The 20,988-nt window shown below is 38.4% G+C and overlaps 1 protein-coding gene across 3 annotated transcripts in view; it reads right to left on the reverse strand.

Annotated features, from left to right (window-relative positions):
* HERC3 (HECT and RLD domain containing E3 ubiquitin protein ligase 3) overlaps positions 1-20,988 on the reverse strand; it is a 128,235-nt gene that overhangs the window by 60,523 nt on the left and 46,724 nt on the right. For all 3 annotated transcript variants that reach the window (XM_025386513.1, XM_025386511.1, XM_025386512.1), the window contains 3 exons: positions 5,561-5,720; positions 1,354-1,430; positions 360-581 (listed from right to left, as the gene is read on the reverse strand). In XM_025386513.1, coding sequence (XP_025242298.1) covers positions 360-581; positions 1,354-1,430; positions 5,561-5,592 — 331 coding nt within the window. In that variant the 5' untranslated portion in view covers positions 5,593-5,720. The remainder of the gene's footprint in view (positions 1-359; positions 582-1,353; positions 1,431-5,560; positions 5,721-20,988) is intronic.

Raw genomic sequence — 20,988 nt, forward strand, 5'->3', positions numbered from 1 at the left:
AGCACCTTTGCACACCCGGTTCCCTCTGACAGAAATGTTTTTCACCCAGACATCTACATGTCCCATTTCCCACCTGATTTCCTACAGGTTCTGCTCAAACATTTTCTTATCAGAGGGGCCCTTTGTAACCACCTTGTGTAAAGCAGGAAGCTGCACTCTCAAACCTTGTGTATTTACTGGTTTTGTTGCACCTCCACTCACTAGAATACAGTCTCCACTAAGACAAGGATGTTCTCTATTCTGTTCACTGTTGTCCCTTAGTATCTCACATGGGGCTAGCACATAGTAGATCCTTAAGAAGCATGTGTTAAATGAATGTGCTTTTAAACTAAATACATACATATGAAGGGTTTACCTACCTTTTTCATCACTGAGCCCCAGCTGCCCTGCATTATTCATCCCCCAGCCAAAAACAGCTCCTGAGAGAGACAGGGCAAAGCTGTGAGCCCCTCCGGCAGCCACCTGAGCCAGTGGGATCCCCTCCAGGGACCTCACCCTCTGCGGGCTGGCTTGAGAGGGGAACTCCTTCCCTAAGCCAAGCTGCCCATGGCTGTTCTTTCCCCAGGTGAAGAACTGGCCATCTGAAATAACAGGATAACTGGTATTACCATAAAATGATACAAGCTCCACACACAAAAATAATCAAGTTATTCGGGTCATTTGCCAGTTGCCCCCCAACACCAAACCCACCCGAGAGCAAAGAACAGAGACACTTCATGCTGTCAGACTGCCAAAACCCAAACTCCCAAGTGATAACAGAGAGGTAAGCTGAGTCTTACTGCCCTTCAAAGGCTATTAAAATTTATACACAGAAAATATTAAATGTATAAGTAAATTCAATTTCAAACAGGCCAATTACCAGGCTTAAGCAAGATCAACTAGTTCTGACCATACTAAGACTATGAGACCCAAGACTTCAGGAGGTCCAGCTATGACCACTTGGTCTGCTCTGCAGATAATCAAGCAGGACACAGAAGTGCAGATTTATTTAGGTTTCTCCAACTCCTTTTTCATTTATTTGGGAGCTTGATAGTGGAATGTAGCTTGAGAGTTGGCTGTCGCTAAGAAAAATCAATCTTCTCCATGCTCAGAACACCTAGGTATGGTCCTGCCCCCTGCTCATCTTCCCCTGTGAAAGTTGGAGCAGCAGTGATGACCACCTACTTCATCATCCACACCCTGAGAAAAGGATGAGCTATGCAAAGCCCATCTGAGAACTGTCACTGTCCAACAGCAATGCATAGACCCTAACCAGTTAATTCAAAGTTTTGAGTTAGATAATATCACACAAAAAGACAAAGAGAAAGTTTTCAAAATTAACATAGCATTAGCATATGTTTAATGTTACTTTACCAGCCGCAAGAGCCAAGCAATGCCAGTTGCCACAGGAAACTTGTAATATTGTTTGCTGGTTCAGCTTTTGTATTAACCTAAAACAGAAAAGGCTTTCTTTTTCAGATAGATATTCACACACAAACACAATTATCAGAAATATTCCCAACTAAATAAAATATCAATAATAAATAACATCATCTTGCCTAAAAGTCTTTTTAAGGCTGGGCACAGTGGCTCACACCTGTAATCTCAGCACTTTGGGAGGCTGAGACGAACACCTGAGGTCAGGAGTTTGAGACCAGCCTGGCCAATATGGTGAAACCCCATCTCTACTAAAAATACCAAAAAAAATAGCCAGGCATTGTGGCACATGCCTGTAATCCCAGCCACTCGGTAGGCTGAGGCAGGAAAATTGCTTAAACCTGGGAGGCAGAAGTTGCAGTGAGCCAAGATCGCACCACTGCACTCCAGTCTGAGCAACAAAGCGAGACTCTGTCCCCCGTCCCACCCCCTCAAAAAAAAACTCTTTTTAAAATCAAATATATAATCTTACATGATATAATTCTATTAGGTCTTTCATCAGCCTCCTGTCTCTTAGGTAGTTACTGTTTAAAACAACAACAACAACAAAAAAACACTTTTGCATTTAGACCCATTGCCACAATCCTCCATTATTTCTCACCTTGTCTTCTTCAGTTCAGGGCCAAATGGAAAGAGCTACAGAAGAAAGATCCTAAGAATATGGTTGGTGTCTATGTGGCTTTCAAAATAACAGAAATGCCACCATCCAAAATAAGTGAAATGTCAATTTCACTTCTGGGTATATACATACAATATGGTACACACACACAACAGAATATTAATCAGCCTTAAAAGGGAAGGAAGGTCTGACACATGCTTTTAACATGGATGAACCTAGAGGACATTATGCTAAATGAAATGAGCCAGTCACAAAAAGCTGAAACTGTATGATTCCACTTATATGAAGTATCTATTGTAGTCAAATTCATAGAAATCAATTTTGCAAGATAAAAAAGTTCTAGAGGCCAGGCGCGGTGGCTCATCACTGTAATCTCACCATTTTGGGAGGCCAAGGCGAAAGAATCGCTTGAAGCCAGGAATTCAAGATCAGCCTGGGCAACAAATCAAGACCCTGTTTCTACAGAAACTATCAAAAGCAGCTGGGTGCGGTGCCATGAGCCTGCATTCCTAGCTACTTGGAAGCCTGAGGTGGGAGGATCATCTGAGTCCAGGAGTTCGAGGCAGTGAGCTGTGATCACACCACCACACTCCAGCCTGGACTACAGACAGAGTGAGACCCTGTCTCAAAAAAAAAAAAAGGTAAGAAAAAAGAAAGTCTAGGGATTGGTTATACAACAACGTGAACATATTTAACACTATTGAGCTACACATTTAAAAATAGTTAAGATGGTAAATTTTATGTTATGTGTATTTTACCACAATTAAGAAAAATAATAAGAGCCATGCCTCCAAAACCCGAAATTCCTAGGATGATAAAGAGAAGGGTCACATGATTTCTTTTCAAATCTGACTCCCCTGCTTGTTCATGTGAAAGAGAGAGAACAGCACCTATTTTAGAGTTGTGGCGAGAATTAAATGAAAAATTCCAGTTAAAGTGCTTGGCACTACCCAAGAAAGTTGGGCACCCTGGGAATACCTCCTGCTCTCTATTTTAATAGTTGACAAGTTGTCACGTTCATCTTCCCTAAGTGTATTGTGCCATGGAAACTAAGGGGTCGGATGGATACCCCTTGGAAGAGGGGTATCTTTGAAGATAGATATCCTCTGGGGGAGAGGACAGAGGATTATTTAGATCAACACTTAGATAATGCTTTTGTTCATGTTTTATTTTCTCAGATATAAAAATTTAAAATAGAGTTCACAAACACATTTAGTGTTTAGTACCAAATATAAATGAACTTTTTTTATTCTTATAACTGCAGATTCATGTGCAATTGTAAGAAATAATATAGAGAAATCCCTTATATACTTTGTCCAGTTTCCCCTAATTATAACATTTTGCAAAATTACGTATAATATTATACCCAGGATATTGAAGATATTAACATTAATACAATCTACCAATCACATTCATATTTCTCCAGTTTTACCTGTACTCATTTCTGGGTATTAGTTTTATCGTGTAAGTGTATCCACTCTGCCACAGTCATGATACCAAACAGTTCCAACACCATGAGAATTCCTCATATTAAACTTTTATAACCACTCCTCCCCTTCCCCTGTTCCTAACCCCTGGCAGCCACTAATCTATCCTCCATTGAGAAAATGTTGTTATTTTTTTAAATGCTATATAAATGAAATTGTACAGTAGGTAATCTTTTGGGATTGGCTTTTTTCACTCAGACTAATTCCCTGGATATTCACCCAAGTTGTGTTAATCAATAGTTTATAGAACAGCACTATTTTCTAAAATTGAAAAATGCATTACTGCCTAAGAGACCAATGTTTCTCAGGTTGCTATATAGCAACAACCCTTTTTCCTATCAAGTTTACACTCAAATTCCCCATCACCATTACTCTTGTCACTATCAGTTGTAGAAAAGAAGCAGGTCAAAAGAACAAAGATAGATAATAGAGAAATTGTACCCTTGAGGTAGGGAAGAGGGGGTTCACATAGTGCAAGCACATACTGTATTTTACCTTCTTGTCTCCTTCCATCCTCCCCACAACTCTATAAGGTACACAGTAAGTAATTCCATTTTTAAGTTAGGAAACTAAGGCTTAGAAAAGTTAAACAACCTGCCCAAGGTCATTCACCTTAGAAGTAAAAGAGCCAGTATTAGAATCCAAGGCTTGTTTGACATCAAAGCTATGTTACTTTCCACAATACAAAGGTATAAATTAATGAATTTATTTCAGTTAACTTATAATAAAAAACTATATACAAAGTCTTGGAAGTCATCCATAATTTGAACATAACTAATGAATATTAAGCTACTACTGTAGCACAGATTACTTCATTTTTAAAAATGAAATGCCATTAAAAACCTTAATTGTGTTTTGGTCATCAACAAATGAAATATTTTTGCCATTAATGTTATGAACATTTTCCCTAATATTACACACAACATAACATCTAGCACTTCTTTTTTCTTACTGCCACTCTTCCTCTCCCCACAAAATTAAATTAATTTTTGGAAGAAATGAATCTAAGACACTACCTGTCCTAAATCAGGAAATGAATCAAATCACTCTTACCTCCATGTTCTTATTTAACACAACTTTTGATTAAAGAGACAAAAATCTAAGAAGGGCAAGAAAGAAGAGGAAGAAGAATATGCTGTCCTTTAAAGGGGACAATAATTAGGCAGAGGAGGAGAGGCCACTTATTAAATTTGTGCTGAGCAATGTATGTGACAGGCACTCCTAGCAATGGTGATGCTAAAATAAATCATCCAATTATCCTGCCATTAATAGCTCACATCTTTGTAGTAAAAACAGATATTAAATCAACAATTACAAAGAATGTGTTCCACAGTAGTGGTATATGAAACATTTGTAGCATAAAGGAGTAAGAATTAAATAAAGGAAATAAAATGGCAGCTCTTTGATCATTAAGAACCTTCAACAAACTGAGACACCACCACTAAAAAGTCCATCTGAAAGTAACTACAATATTTGGGATGTTCTCTTAGTGGCAACTATTAGATACTTAGCTAAATCATCTAAGGTTCAGATTTAAGTAAATCTTTGAGAGACTCAAAACCTACTGTATTGATACTTTTACATTAAAGAATCTATGTATATCTGGTATTTTAGCTGTTTGGAATGCTTAAGGTGATTTGGCCTATCATTAGAGTAACAGGTCAGCCTTGTGATTCTATTTTAAAGAACTTACTTGAGTAATTCAGACTTGCAATTTTCAGTCGAAAGTTAATAAGCCTACAATGTGAAAGATGACTTTTTTATTCAAACATTTATCAATTGCCAGGCGCTCAGCGAGCAACCAGGCTACTAGAATAAATAAAGTACAGTTCCCAACTGACTCACATTTTTGAACCAGAGACAGACACTTCTATAAATAATTGCAACTTTTGTGACAAGTGTTTTAATAGTATAAGGCACAGGAGTGGCACAAAGGAAATAGCAATTAAATGAAGAAAACAGAAGAAAAACAAGGAGTCTAACAAATCAACAGCAGGAAATAGTATTTAAAACGACTGACATTTGAAAACCTTCTTACCTGGGCACTGCCACAGAATCCTCAGTAGTCATGAGTCCTAGCTGACCATCACTCCCTGCACCCCAAGAAAACAGCTGGCCTCGGTCACTGAGGGCCAGACTGTGGGACTCGCCACATGCCACATGAATGATATGCTGATCTGCCAGAGCTCCAATTTGTTCTGAAAGAGACAAATTGGAGGAAGAAAATGTACAACCCAGAAACAGGAATAATACTGCTGCCATTACACAGGATTATCTTCCTGGGCAGTTTTATTTTTTAACAAGAACCACTTAATCTGAATATTTATAGAGATTATAAATTTCACATATTTCTAAACTCTATCGATTTACATTTGGAGACCCTGGGTAACATACATAACTATAGTAGCACACACATCCCAGATGTTCCCTGAACCTATACAGCCATGAGCCTGGTGTTTCTCTATCCAAGCAGAAGCCTGTACTATTTGGAGATGTTCCATCCAAGAGGCCTAAATGTTGAGTGGAAATGAAACATATTCCTAAAACTAGCGGGAGTGAGCGAAACCCTGCCTGGAACAATGAGACCCTCTCCCCCCACACACAAACACACCCAGAATTCTAAACAGCTTTCTCCCCTCAGTTCTGGAACCCAGTCTTGTATGTATACAGTGAGGAAATACAAGGATTTCTCTCTGGGAAAACTGGCCCAAAAGACAAGACCCACAGATAGTGACATTTGTGTGTTCCTCAATGAAATGTCCAGCTTCCCATCAGTCAACAAGAATCACCCACACACACACAGCTCCACTCACATTTTAGCACCTCACCCTTAAATGTAAAAGGCCAGACAAGGATCACCCTATGTGTGAGGAAAACTTAAACATGAAAAGCAAACAGCAACATAAACAGAAGGAAATGAACTCTGAAAAAACAGATCATGCAGGGAGCAAAGTTTCTTAAAAGTCTTTTGAGAAACCAAAGAAGATATTTCCACTCATGAACTAGAAAGAGAGTGCTATAGGAAAGCATTATTCAAAAAACAAACAAACAGAAATATCTTGGAAACCAAAAATGTGGTACCATAAATTAAAAAAAAAAAAAAAAGAAAAACTTTCAAAAGCAGGATTGAACGTTAGAAATGAAGAAATTTTCTAGGAAATAGAAGAAAAAAGCAAAGAGAAAATCAGAAGAGGAAAAAAGATAAGAAATTAGAGGATTGTTTCAAGAGGTCGAATATCCAGAAAGAGAATGGAGAGATCACAAGATAAAAATATTTCAAAAAAAAAAAAAAATCACAAGAAAATTTCACACTGAAAGGATCTATTAAGTGCCCAGAATAATGATCAACAAAATATCTACTGTAGAACCCTTCATCTTGAAATTTCAGAATAACAAGAAAGAGTCTAAAAGTTTCTAGAAAAGAACATGTTTATATACAATAGAACAGGGATCAGAATGGCATCATAATTCTCAGAAGCAACACCAAAAACTGTAAGACAATGGAGCGATGCCCTCACAGTTCTGAAGGAAAGTAACATTCAAGCAAGAATTCAATACCCAACCAATGTGAATGAAATGTGAGGCAAGGGGAGCAAAAGGGAAGTTTTGGAGCATGTAAAGCTCTCAAAATATTTTACCTCCCATACTGGTTTTCTCAGAAAGCTACTGGAAGATATGCCTCCAAAACAAGAACTCAGGATTTAGGAACCAGGAATCTTACAAAGACAGGAAGGAGGTGAGAAACCCTTCTAGACAGCTGTGTAGCATGCCTACAAAGCAAAGGTGGAGGGATGTCTCCAAGGTGAAAAAGAAAATGCTATTAGAGCATTATGAGTTTTATAATTCTACCAGAGATAGAGAGGTTACTGTGGGGGAAAAAAAAAAATTAAAGTCATTAACTTCAGGAAAAACAAAATGATTTATGAGAAAGAAAAGTAATCATGGTACATGCAATCATAATAACAGAACAAAAATACTTTCCATAGTTAATAATTGTCAAATTTTATTTAAAAGATTAACTATTTGGGGAAGGACAAGTGTCTGGTGGTGAAGAAGAGGAAAGGGTGGGTAGAGAATATAACAGAACTCTAATCTTTGCCAGTGTGAAGTTTCCAGATTATGTCCAATATTGAAAAAAATCAAGAAATAATATTATAAGCATGTTATGTAGAAACATAAAGGTAAGCAGCAAAAAAAAAAAAAAAGCTAAAGAGTTGAAATGACAGGGAGTGAGATTCAAGATAAGGACAGGTGAGGCAGGGAACTGTTATTTAACCTAAACACAGTTTGCATAAATATATTCCTTCAAAACAATAACACTTTTTTAACTGAAAATATGCTCATGCCAGAGAAATTACCATAATAAACAGAAAGATTCTGTAATTCCTGTTGTTCCCATTGTCCATCTTCTTTAACTTCTGCTCACTACTTACTTCCCAACTCAGCCTTGCACCAGGCACAAAGAATAGTCCTATCTTTACCTTGCAAAAATGTAAGGAATGCTATCAAAGGAGCCCAGGTGGCTCAGACTCCACTCTAACCAAATTTCCACCTCATACCAATTCCAAGACTTAGAAGGCTTTTCTGTTCTCTAGGCCTGGGACCTAACCTGATGCCTTATTCATGACTGAGGCCTGTCTCTTGGTACCTAACCTTCCTGCTACCTTAACTGTCTGAATGTTAGTATATAGCCTAACACAACACTAATAAGTTTCCCCACTATCCTGACACTGTGGCTCTGATTCGTCTGCCGTTTTCTTTCCCTCAATCTCTCAGCAGCATCCCTCTCTTGATCCTGTCTTTACTACAGCTGAGTAGCCTCAAAAGGGAACATCTGGATTCCAATGACCATTGACTCCCAGTCACGTCAATCTCTAGGCAAACCAATTCCTGTCCCATCACTCACCAACCCCACCTGGGCTCCTTTGATAGCATTCCTAACATTTTTGCAAGGTAAAGGACTATTCTTTGTGCCTGGTGCAAGGCTGAGCTGGGAAGTAAGTAGTGAGCAGAGGTTAAAGAAGATGGACAATGGGAACAACAGGAAATCCAGCTACCCTCACCACAACAATAAAACCTGTAGCCACAAAGGCAGAAATACTGTTCAGCAACCAAATGTTGATGGAGAACCAAACCACTGGTTACACAAGTCTAACTTATTCTATTTCTTCTAGCCAGAAAACTGTGCTCGTCTAATTCAGGCTGGAGATCCGTCACTGTGGAACTCTAATCCCTCTTCTAGAATCTACCCCCAGGTCAGCCCAGTGTGCTGATGAATGCCTCATTCACTCCTCTCTCTGAATACACCCCTGCCCCACTTGGGAACATTCAGGCTGCAGTGCCCTCTGATTCATTTTCACATGCAGTCTCTTCTGATTCATTCCGTCAAGACTATACACTATATTTTGCAGATCATGATGGAACCTCAACCCACACATTAAAATAACTAAACACACTGAAGAAGCATTTGGTATTTCTTAAGGATAAAAGTATACTTTCTCTCTGAACCTTTCACAGCAACATTTTAAAGTCTTTAGTAATGTTTTCAGTTCTGAACAAGTCATGGTAGGTAGGGCAGCACAGTGGCCAATGTGGAGCGCTGCTTACAGCAAGTCAGCAGTTCAGCTGGACTTGCATTATTAGGGTTAGTTCTACTTAGCTCTTGAGCCCATCATAATTTTTTAATGTTTTTTGAGTTAATGGTAAATTTGTCATTTAACCACCAAAAGATCGTAACTGAGAAGGATGATATGAGTCTAGGGGGTAAATGGATGATGCAGATTCTTAAGCCTTGCAACAACCCTGTGAGGCAAGGGTACCACAGCTGTCCTCAGCTCAGAAAGAGGATGTAATTTGGCCAAGGCTCACAACTAATGATTGGTGGAACTGGGATGGACACCAGGTCTGTCTGACTTCAAAACCCATTATACTTAACTAAGCTATATTGTCTTTCCTCATGGAAAAGAATTACATAGATTTTAAATTGGTAAAAGTAACCTATAAAGTGAATACCCTACTTATGGATAATGGAAAACTAACTTTTCCCTCATCGTCTGTTCATATGAGAAACACATCCCGTGGCTTACAGTTAATAATATCAGCAGCTGGGTAGAAAGGACAGTAGTTCTCCCTTATCTGAGGTTTTGCTTTCCAGAGTTTCAGTTACCTGCGATCAGTGCAGTGCAAATATATTAAGTGGAATTTTCCAGAAATAAGCAATTCATAAGTTTTAAACTGCACACCATTCTGAGTCCTGTGATGAAATCTCTCACTGTCCTGCTCTGCCTGGGACATGAATCATCCCTTTGTCCAGCATATCCATGCTGTATATGCCCCCTGCCTGTTAGTCCCTTAGTAGCTGCCTCTGTTATCAGATTGCAAAAGCGTAGTATATACAGCTTTTGGTACTATCCAAGGTTTCAGGTATCTAGTGGGGGTCTTGAAACACATCCCCTGCAGATAAGGAGGGACTACTATATACAGTATATACAAAATTAGTGATTAAAAGTTGGCACTAAGTTTTTAACTAATAAAACTATAATAAAATAAATGTAAGCACTTTGTAGTACAAAGAGGGTTAAACTTTCACCACTTAGATGTCTCCTTTCTGCTTTTCCGCAAATTGTCAACTCTACAATTATACTTTTCTTTAGTAGCAGAAAACAAGACAGAGACACACTGCAGGAAACCCAGCTCTTCGCCCTACCATTCTACACATTCTAAGCCCTCACATTCACCGTAACTCTTGATTTCCTGTTAGCACTGAACTCTTACTCTCCTGCACATCTTTCCTCCTGCTGCTACACTCTGCTCTCCTGACTACTTTTTCTCCAAAGTACTATCAACCCAGTCTGTGGGGTCCAGCAGACTTTTACTGAAAGTCTGGGTGATGGAGATACACTCCATCTCGGCAAACCACTCAAAACAAAATATTATACATCCAAGTTCCTCTGCAGTTCCCAACACAGAAGATGGCCTGGTATCTAATTTTCATCCTAGAGTCTCCCCGCCTCCCACAATATGACTAAGCTCTTTCCCTCATTTTCTTTCTGTATCTGAAAGGTCCTTTTCCAAAGCCATATTCCAATTTCTTTCTTAATTAATTACTTTGGTCTAAACATTTTGGGGTATCTGGACTATTTCCATAAGAGGTATTCTATCTTGCTTCTGAGCCAAAGCACTGAAACCAGAGTCTGCTTTAAAAAAATTTTAATTATCATAGAATAAACTTGACCTTTTTTTGGTGTATAAGTCTATGAATTCAAACACATGTAACTACCACCACAATCAAGATACAGAACAGTCCCATCACCCCAAAAATGGTCTTCATGCTATACCTTATAGTCACACCCTCTCCTCATCCTTAACGCCTGACAACCAACAATCTGTTTTCTCTCACTATAGTTTTGGGTTTTTTATACAGTCATGTAAATGGAATCATATAGTGTCTAACCCTTTGAAACTGGATTGTTTTACTCATAATGCCTCTGAGATTCAACTAAGTGGTTGCATGTATCAACAGTTTGTTCCTTTTACTGGTGAGGAGTATTCCACTGTATAATGGATGAACTACAGAGCACTGTTCCCAGGTTTTAGTGATTATAAATAGAGATGCAATGAACATCATATACAGCTTATAATATGACAGTAAGTTTTCCTAACACTGGAGTAAATACCCAGGTATGAGATTGCTAGATCATATGGTAAATATATGTTTATTTAAAAAAAAAAAAAAAACAAAACCCTGCCAAATCATTTTCCAGAAAGGCTGCACCATTTTGCATTAACACCAGCAATTAATGAGAGTTCCAGTTGCTCTGCATCATTGTCAACACTTGCTATTATCAGTACTTAATTTTACCCATTCTAACAAGTATAATGGTAGTTCATCATGGTTTTAATTTGCATTTCCCTTGTGGCTAAAGATGTCAAACATATTTTCATGTGTTTATTTGCCATTTATCCTTTTAGGATAAATGTCTGTTAGAAGTTCTTGCCAATTTTTAAAATTAAATGTTTATTTCACTATTGTTGAGTTGTTTTTAAATATATTCTGGATACAAATCCTTTGTCGGATACATGATTTGCAAATAATTTCTCCCAGCTTGTAGATTGTCTTTTCATTCTCTTAACACGCTCACAGATGAGTCTACTTTAACAACTTTTTCCTTTATGGATTATGTTTTTGGTGTCATGTCTAAGAACTCTCTGCCTAACCTCAGGTTATGAAGAATTTCTCCTCTGCTTTCTTCAGAAAGCTTTATTGTCTCACATTTTACATTGAGATCTGTGATTCATTTTGAGTTGTTTTAAAAAGGTATGAGATTCAGATCAAGGTTCTTTTTTTTTTTAAGATATAAATCTCCAAGTGTTCCACTACACTTTGCTAAAAACAACTAACAAAATCCTTTCTATATGGAATCTCTTTTACATTTCTATCAAAAGTCAATTAATGGTATTTGTGTGGATATATTTCTGGGCTTTATTCTGTTCCATTGGACTGCATCTACACCTCCAGTACCACATATCCTGGATTACTATACCTCTATAGTAAGTCTTAAAATCAGACAATTCCTTCAACTTTATTCTTATTTTTCAAAATTGCTTCAGGTATTCTAGATCCTTTACCTTCCCATACAAGCTTTATAATTGGCTTGTCTATATCTACAAAAAAAAAAAAAGAAGAATACTACTGAATTTTAGCTGAAATTGTCTTAAATCTATAAGTCAACTTGAGAAGAACTGAAATATTTACTATAATTTGTTAAAGGTCTTAATCCATGAACACAATACGTCTCTCCAGTTACAGAGGTCTTTGATTTCTTCTACCAGACTTTCGTAGTTTTCAGTATATAGATCTTATATATGTTTTGTTACAGTTATGCCTAAGTATTTTATTTGTTTGGAACAATTATAAATTGTATTTTTTATTCCAGTTTCCAATTACATATTGTTAATATATAGAAATAGTTGACTTTTGTGTACTGACCTTGAATCATACAAATTTAACGAATGGTTTTTTAATTTTCAATATAGACACTGCAATTTTTAATAGAAATATTTTTTTTCTGAGAATAGAGACAGGTTTTTTCTTCCTTCCCAATTTGTTTGCTTCCCCCCATCACCACCCCCGCTCCTTATTCTTTCCTTATTACACTGGCTAGAACTTCTAGTATGATGTTAAATAGCAGTAGTGAGAGTGGACATCCTTGCCATGTTCAATGGTCTGAATGTTTGAATCCCCCAAAACGTATGCTGAAATCACCCCCAAGGTGATAGTGCTAGGTAGTGCAGCCTTTTGGGAAGTGACAAGGTCATGAGGGCAAAGCCCTCATGGTTGAGATTAGTGTCCTTATAAAAGAGATGATAGAGAGCTAGCTAGCCCCTTTCACTATATGAGGATAGAGCTTAAAAGGTGCTATCTATGAGGATGACAGTGCTCAGCAGACACCAAATCGGTTGGCACATTGGCCTTGAACTTTCCAGCCTCCAGAACTGTAAGAATACATGTTTGTTCTTTATAAGCCAACAAGTTTGTGGTATTTTTGTTATAGCACCCCAAATGAACTGAAAGAATGCAATCTTTCAACACGGCTTGACATAGCTATAAGATTTGCTGGTAGATGTTCTTCATCAGGTTGAAAAAGTTTCCTTCTACTTCTAGTGTGTTCCTCATGAGAGTTCTTACCATAAATGGTTGCTGCATAATGTCAAATTCTGTTTTCGGTATCAACTGACATAACCATGTGAGTTTCTTCTTTAGATTGTTTTTCCTATTGTTTAAAGGAGATTTTATTTAATCAGTGTTATTTCTTATTTAAATGCTTGATAACATTTGGCAGAGAAACCATGTGAGTCTAGAGATTTTTTTTTTTTTTTTTTTTTTGAGACAGAGTCTCGCTCTGTTGCCCAGGCTGGAGTGCAGTGGTGTGATCTCGACTCACTGCAACCTCCACCTCTTGGGTTCAAGCAATTCTCCTGCCTCAGCCTCCCGAGTAGCGAGATTACAGGCATGCACCACCATGCCCAAGTTAATTTTTTGTATTTTTAGTACACATAGAGTTTCACTAAAAATACAGTATGTTGGCCAGCCTGGTCTTGAACTCCTGGCCTCAAGTGACCTGCCCACCTTGGCCTCCCAAAGTGCTGGGATTACAGGCATGAGCACTGTGCCCAGCCAAGGGGAACTTCTTTTTAAGGCTTTAAACCATGAATTCCATTCTTTATAGTTATAGATAACCCATTTAGACTATCTATTGTATGTTGGGTGAGTTTTTGATAGTCTGTGGTTTTGGAAGAATTGTCCATTTGATCCAAGTTGTTAAATTTATATTGAGAGAATGTTGTCAGGTTCCATTACAAAGCTTTTAATGTCTGCAGGGCCTGCAGGGTAATAATATCCTCTGTTTCACTGATACTGGTAACTTACCAGTTAAAATTTTCTTTTTTTCTCTTTGACCTCCTTGCTAAAGGTTTATCATTTTATTGATCCTTTCAAAGAGCTAGCTTTTGGTTCCATTGATTTTCTCTATTGTTCTTCTATTTTCAATAACACTGATTTCTACTTTCATCGTTATAATTTTTCCTTGTACTTACCTTTCGTTTATTATGCTCTTAATATTTTTCTCACTTCATAACTGAAGGCTTAAATTATTGATTGAATACTTTTATTTATAAATAAGCTTTTAGCACCATAAAGTTCTCTCTAAGCACTGCTTTAAGCTACATCCCACAAATTTTGATATACCATATTTTCATTTTCGTTCAGTTCAAAATATTTTCAAATTTCCCTTGAGACTTCCTTTTTGACCCATTGATTATTTATAAGGCTGCTGCTTAATTTTAATCTAAGAGTTTGAAGACTTTTCTGCTATTTTTCTGTTATTAATTTCTAGTTGAATTACAGCATAGTGAGAGAACATACTTTTAATTATTGCATTCCTTTAAATTTTGTTCAGGTTTGTGTTATGACTCAAAATATGGTCCATCTTGGTGAATGTTCTATAGGCAGTTGAAAAAAGTGTGTATTCTGCTGTTGGATAGAATGTTCGATAAGTATCAATCATATCTAGTCCATTTGATGGTGCACTTCTATATCCTTGCTGATGTTCTATCTATTAGTTCTATTTATTACAAAAAAAAAAGAGTAAAAAGCCTCCAAATATAATTTTAGATTTGTCTATTTTTCCTTTTATTTCTGTAAGTCTTTATTTCAACTATTTTGAAGCTCAGTTGTTAGGTATACACACATTTGGGATTCCTATGTTTTCTTGGTGAACTGACCTTATTTACTTATTTTTTTCCTTTAAGTTCCAGGATACATGTGCAGAACGGGCAGGTTTGTTACACAGGTATACATGTGCCATGGTGGTTTGCTGCACCTATCAACCCATCACTTGTTTTAAGCCCCACATGTATTGTCCTGATGCCCTCCCTCCCCTCGCTCCCCACCAAAAGGCCCCAGTGTGTGTTGTTTCCCTCCCTGTGTCCATGTGTTCTCATTGTTCAACTCCCATTTAGGACTGAGAACATGTGGTGTTTGATTATCTGTTCCTGTGTTAGTTTGCTGAGAATGATGGCTTCCAGTTTCATCAGTGTCCTAGCAAAGGACATGATCTCATTCTTTTTTACGGCTGCATAGGATTCCATGGTGTATATGCACCACATTTTCTTTTTCCAGTCTATCATTGATGCGCATTTGGGTTGGTTCCATGTCTTTGCTGTTGTAAATAGTGCTGCAACAAACATACGTGTGTATCTGTCTTTATAGTAAAATGATTTGTATTCCTTTGGTATATACCCAGTAATGGAATTGCTGGGTCAAATGATATTTCTGGTTCTAGATCCTTGAGAAATCACCACACTATCTTCCACAATAATTGAACTAATTTACACTCCCACCAACAGTGTAAAAGCATTTCTATTTCTCTGCAGCCGCGCCAGCATCTATTGCTTCTCAACTTTTTAGTAATCGCCATTCTGACTGGCGTGAGATGGTATCTCATCGTGGTTTTGATCTGCATTTCTCTGATGATCAGCGATGTTGAGCTTTTTTTTATATATTTGTTGGCTGCATAAATATCTTCCGTATTGAATTGTCTGTTCATATCCTTTGCCCACTTTTTGATGGGGTTGTTTTTTCTTGTAAATTTGTTTAAGTTCCTTGTAGATTCTGGATATTACACCTTTGTCAGATGAGTAGACTGCAAATATTTTCTTCCATTTTGTAGGTTGCCTGTTCACTCATGACTTTCTTTTGCTGTACAGAAGCTCTTTAGTTTAATTAGATCCCATTTGTCAATTTTGGCTTTTGTTGCCAATTGCTTTTGGCATTTTTGTCATGAAGTCCTTCCCCATGCCTATATCCTGAATGGTACTGCCTGGGTTTTCTTCTAGTGTTTTTATGGTTTGGGGTTATACATTTAAGTCTTTAATTCATCTTGAGTTAATTTTTGTATAAGGTGTAGGGAAGGTGTCCAGTTTCAGTTTACTGTATATGCTAGCCAGTTTTCCCAGCACCATTTATTAAATAGAAAATCCTTTCCCCATTGCTTGTTTTTGTCAGGTTTGTCAAAGATCATATGGTTGTAGATGTGTGGTGTTATTTCTGAGGTCGTTATTCTGTTCCATTGGTCTATAAGTCTGTTTTGGTACTAGTACCATGCTGTTTTGGTTAATGTAGCCTGGTAGTATAGTTTGAAGTCAGGTAGCATGATGCCTCCAGCTTTGTTCTTTCTGCTTAGGATTGCCTTGACTATGTGGGCTCTCTTTTGGTTCCATATGGATTTTAAAGTAGTTTTTCTAAATCTGTGAAGAATTTTAATGATAGTTTGATGGGAATAGCACTGAATCTATAAATTACTTTGGGCAGTATGACCATTTTCATGATACTGATTCTTCCTATCCATAAGGATGGAATATTTTTCCATTTGTTTGTGTTCTCTCTTATTTCGTAGAGAAGTGGTTTGTAGTTCTCCTTGAAGAGGTCCTTTATGTCCCTTGTTAGCTGTATTCCTAGGTATTTTATTCTTTTTGTAACAACTGTGAATGGGAGTTCATTCATTATTTGGCTCTCTGCTTTTCCACTGCTGTTGTATAGGAATGCTTGTGATTTTTGCACATTGATTTTGTACCCTGAGACTTTGCCCAAGTTGCTTATCGGTTTAAGGAGTTTTTGGGTTGAGATGATGGGGTTTTCTAAATATAGTATCATGTCGTCTGCAAACAAAGACAATTTGACTTCCTCTCTTCTTATTTGAATACCCTTTATTTCTTTCTCTTGATTGATTGCCCTGACCAGAACTTCCAATACTATGTTAAATAGGAGTAGTGAAAGATGGCATCCTTGTCTTGTGCCGGTTTTCAAAGGGAATGCTTCCAGCTTCTGCCCATTCAGTATGATACTAGCTGTGGATTTGTGATAAATAGCTCTTATTATTTTGAGATATGTTACATCAATATCTAGTTTATTGAGAGTTTTAAACATGAAGGGATGTTGAATTTTATCAAAGGCTTTTTCTGCATCTATTGAGATAATCGTGTGGTTTTATCATTGGTTCTGTTTATGTGATGGATTACATTTATTGATTTGCATATGGTGAACCAGCCTTGCATCCCAGGATGAAGCCGACTTGATCGTGGTGGATAATCTTTTTGATATGCTGCTGGATTTGGTTTGCCATGATTTTATTGAGAATTTTCACATTGATGTTCATCAGGGATACCGGCCTGAAATTTTCTTTATTTGTTGTGTCTCTGCCAAGTTTTGGTATCAGGATGATGCTAGCCTCATAAAATTAGTTAGGGAGGAGTCCCTCCTTTTCAATTGTTTAGAACAGCTTCTGAAGGAATGATACCAGCTCCTCTTTGTACCTCTGGTAGAATTCAGCTGTGAATCTCTCTGGTCTTGGACTTTCTTTGGTTAGTAGGGTATTTATTACTGATTCAATTTCAGAACTTGTTATTGGTCTATTCAGGGATTCAACTTCTTCCTGCTTTAGTCTTGGGAGGGTGTATGCATCCAGGAATTTGTTCATTTCTTCTAGATTTTCTAGTTTATTTGCAGAGGTGTTAACAGTATTCTCTGATAGTAGTTTGTATTTCTGTGGGATCAGTGGTGATATCTCCTTTATCATTTTTAGTGTCTATTTGATTCTTCTCTCCTTTCTTCTTTATTAGTCTAGCTAGTGGTCAATTTTATTAATTTTTTCAAAAAACCAGCTCCTGGATTCAGTGACTTTTTTGAAGGGTTTTTCAAGTCTCTATCTCCTTCAGTTCTGCTCTGATCTTAGTTATTTCTTGTCTCCTGCTAGCTTTTGGATTTGTTTGCTCTTGCTTCTCTAGCTCTTTTGGTTGTGATGTTAGGGTGTTGACTTGAGATCTTTCTAGCTTTCTGATATGGGCATTTAGTGCTATAAATTTCCCTCTTAACACTGCCTTCTTTACCTGTATCCCAGAGATTTTGGTATATTGCTTCTTTGTTCTCATTGATTTCAAATAACTTCTTGATTTCTGCCTTAATTTCATTATTTACCCAGGAGTCATTCAGGATCAGGTTGTTCAATTTCCATATAGTTGTGTGGCTTTTTGTTTCTTTGTTTTTGAGATGGCGTCTTGCTCTGTCGCCCAGGCTGGAGTGCAGTGGTGCAATCTCGGCTCACTGCAATCTCTGCCTCCCGGGTTCAAGCAATTCTCCTGCCTCAGCCTCCTGAGTAGCTGGGACTACAGGCACACACAGCCACACCTGGCTAATTTTTGTATTTGAGTAGAGACGGGGTTTCGCTGTGTTGCCCAGGCTGGTCACAAACTCCTGAGCTCAGGAAATCCACCCACCTTGGCCTCACAAAGTGCTGGGATTATAGGTGTGAGCCACTGCACCTGGCCAGTTGTGTGGTTTTGAGTGAGTTTCTTAATTCTAATTTCTAATTTGATTGCACTGTGGTCTGACAGACTGTTCGGATTTCAGTTATTTTGCATTTGCTGAGGTGTGTTTTACTTCCAATTATGTGGTCGATTTTAGAGTAAGTGCCATGTGGCACTGAGAAGAATGTATACTATGTTGTTTTGGGGTGGAGAGTTCTGTAGATATCTATTAGGTCCACTTGATCCAGAGCTCAGTTCAAGTCCTGAATATCCTTGTTAATTTTCTGTCTCGTTGATCTAACATTGACAGTAGGGTGTTAAATTCTCCCACTATTACTGTGTGGGAGTCTAAGTCTCTTTGTAGGTCTCTAAGAACTTGTTTCATGAATCTGGGTGCTTCCATACTGGGTGCATATATCTTCTTGTTGAATTGATCCCTTTACCATTATGTAATGCCCTTTGTCTTTTTTGATCTTGGTTGGTTCAAAGTCTGTTCTGTCAGAGACTAGGATTGCAACCCCTGCTTTTTTCCACTTTCCATTTGCTGGATATGTTTTCTTTCTTCCTTTTATTTTGAGCCTATGTGTGTCTTTGCACATGAGATGGGTCTCTTGAATACAGCATACCAATGGGTCTTGACTCTATCCAATTTGCCAGTCTATGTCTTTTAATTGGGGCATTTAGCCCATTTACATTTAAGGTTAATATTGTTATATGTGAATTTGATCCTGTCACCATGATGGCAGCTGGTTATTTTGCACACTAATTGATGCCATTTCTTCATAGTGTCATTAGTCTTTATATTTTCATGTGCTTTGCAGTGGCTGGTACTAGATTTTCCTTTCCACATTTAGTGCTTCCTTCAGGAGCTCTTGTAAGGCAGGCCTGGTGGTGATGAATTCCCTCAGCATTTGCTTATCTGAAAAGGATTTTATTTCTCCTTAGCTTATAAATCTTAATTTGGCCAGATACGAAATTCTGGGTTGAAAACTGTTTTCTTTAAAAATTTTGAATATTGACCCCCACTCTCTTCTGGCTTGTAGGGTTTCTGCTTAGAGGTCTGCTGTTAGTCTAGTGGGCTTCCCTTTGTAGGTGATGTGGCCTTTCTCACTGGCTGCCCTTAACATTTTTTCCTTCATTTTGACTTTGGTGAATCTGATGATTACGTGTCTTGGAGTTGATCTTCTCATAGAGTATCTTAGTGGAGTTCTCTATATTTCCTAATTTGAATGTTGTTCTGTCTTGCTAGGTTAGGAAAGTTCTCCTGGATAATATCCTGAAGTGTGTTTTCCAACTTGGTTCCATTCTCCCTGTCTCTTTCAGGTACTCCAACCAGTCTTAGGTTTGGTCTTTTTACATATCCCATATTTCTTGGAGGTTTTGTTCATTCCTTTTCATTCTTTTTTCTCTAATCTTGTCTGCCTGCCTTATTTCAGCAAGAGAGTCTTCCATCTCTGATATTCTTTCTTCTGCTTGACCCAGTCTGCTACTGATACTTGTGTATGCTTATGAAGTTCTTGCACTGCATTTTTCAGCTCCATCAGGTCATTTATGTTCCTCTTTAAACTGGCTATTCTAGTTAGCAACTCTCTAATCTTTTATCAAGGTTCTTAGTTTCTTTGCATTGGGTTAGAACATGCTTCTTTACCTCAGTGAAGTTTGTTGTTACCCACCTTCTGAAGCCTATTTTTGTCAATTCATCCATCTCACCCTCCGTACAGTTCCACACCCTTGCTGGAGAGGTGTTGTGATCATTTAGAGAAGAGGCACTCTGCCTTTTGGGTTTTCAGCGTTTTCTCATTGATTCTTTCTCATCTTCATGAGTTTGTCTAGTTTTGATCTTTGAGCCTGCTGACCCTTGGATGAGGCTTTTGTGGGGACATTTCTGTTGAAGCTGTTGTTGCTGCTTTCTGTTTGTTGGTTTTTCTTTCAATAGTCAGATCCCTCTTCTGCAGGGCTGCTGCGGTTTGCTGGGAGTTCACTTCAGGCCCTATTCATCTGGTTCACTCCCGCATCTGGAAATGTTACTTGAGGAGACTAGAGAAGAGTGGAGATGCGTGCCTGCTCCTTCCTCTGGGATCTCTGACCTCGAGGGGCACTGACCTGATGCCAGTAGGGATGCTCCTGTATAGGATGTCTGACAACCCCTGTTGTGGGGGGTGGGGTCTCACCCAGTTGGGTGGCACTGGAAGCAGGGCGCATTTAACAAAGCACTTTGGCTATCCCTTGGTGGAGAGGGTGTGCTGTGCTGGGGGAAAACTCACTCATCTGGGCTACCCAGATTCCTCAGTGCTCGCAGGAGGAAAGACTAAGTCTGCTGGTCCACAGAGACTACGGCCACCCCTCCCGCTAGGGGTTCAGGCCCAGGGAGATCAGAGTTCTGTCCCTTAGCCCCTGGTTGGAGATGGAGTTCCTGCAAGAAGGCTCTGAAGCTGCAGTGTTGGCTGCTGCCCCTCCGGCAAGGAGTTCAGGTGGCTTAGACAGCAGGCAGCCACAGCAGCAGTGATGGCTGCCCCTTCCCCTGGGGATTTGGATAGCTTAGGCCAATTCTAGCCCAGTGAGAATCTGCACAGCTCAGTGGTTTTTCACCCAAGGCCCCAGTGG

The sequence above is a fragment of the Theropithecus gelada genome, chromosome 5 (assembly GCF_003255815.1).
Source record: "Theropithecus gelada isolate Dixy chromosome 5, Tgel_1.0, whole genome shotgun sequence".
Classification (NCBI taxonomy): domain Eukaryota; kingdom Metazoa; phylum Chordata; class Mammalia; order Primates; family Cercopithecidae; genus Theropithecus; species Theropithecus gelada.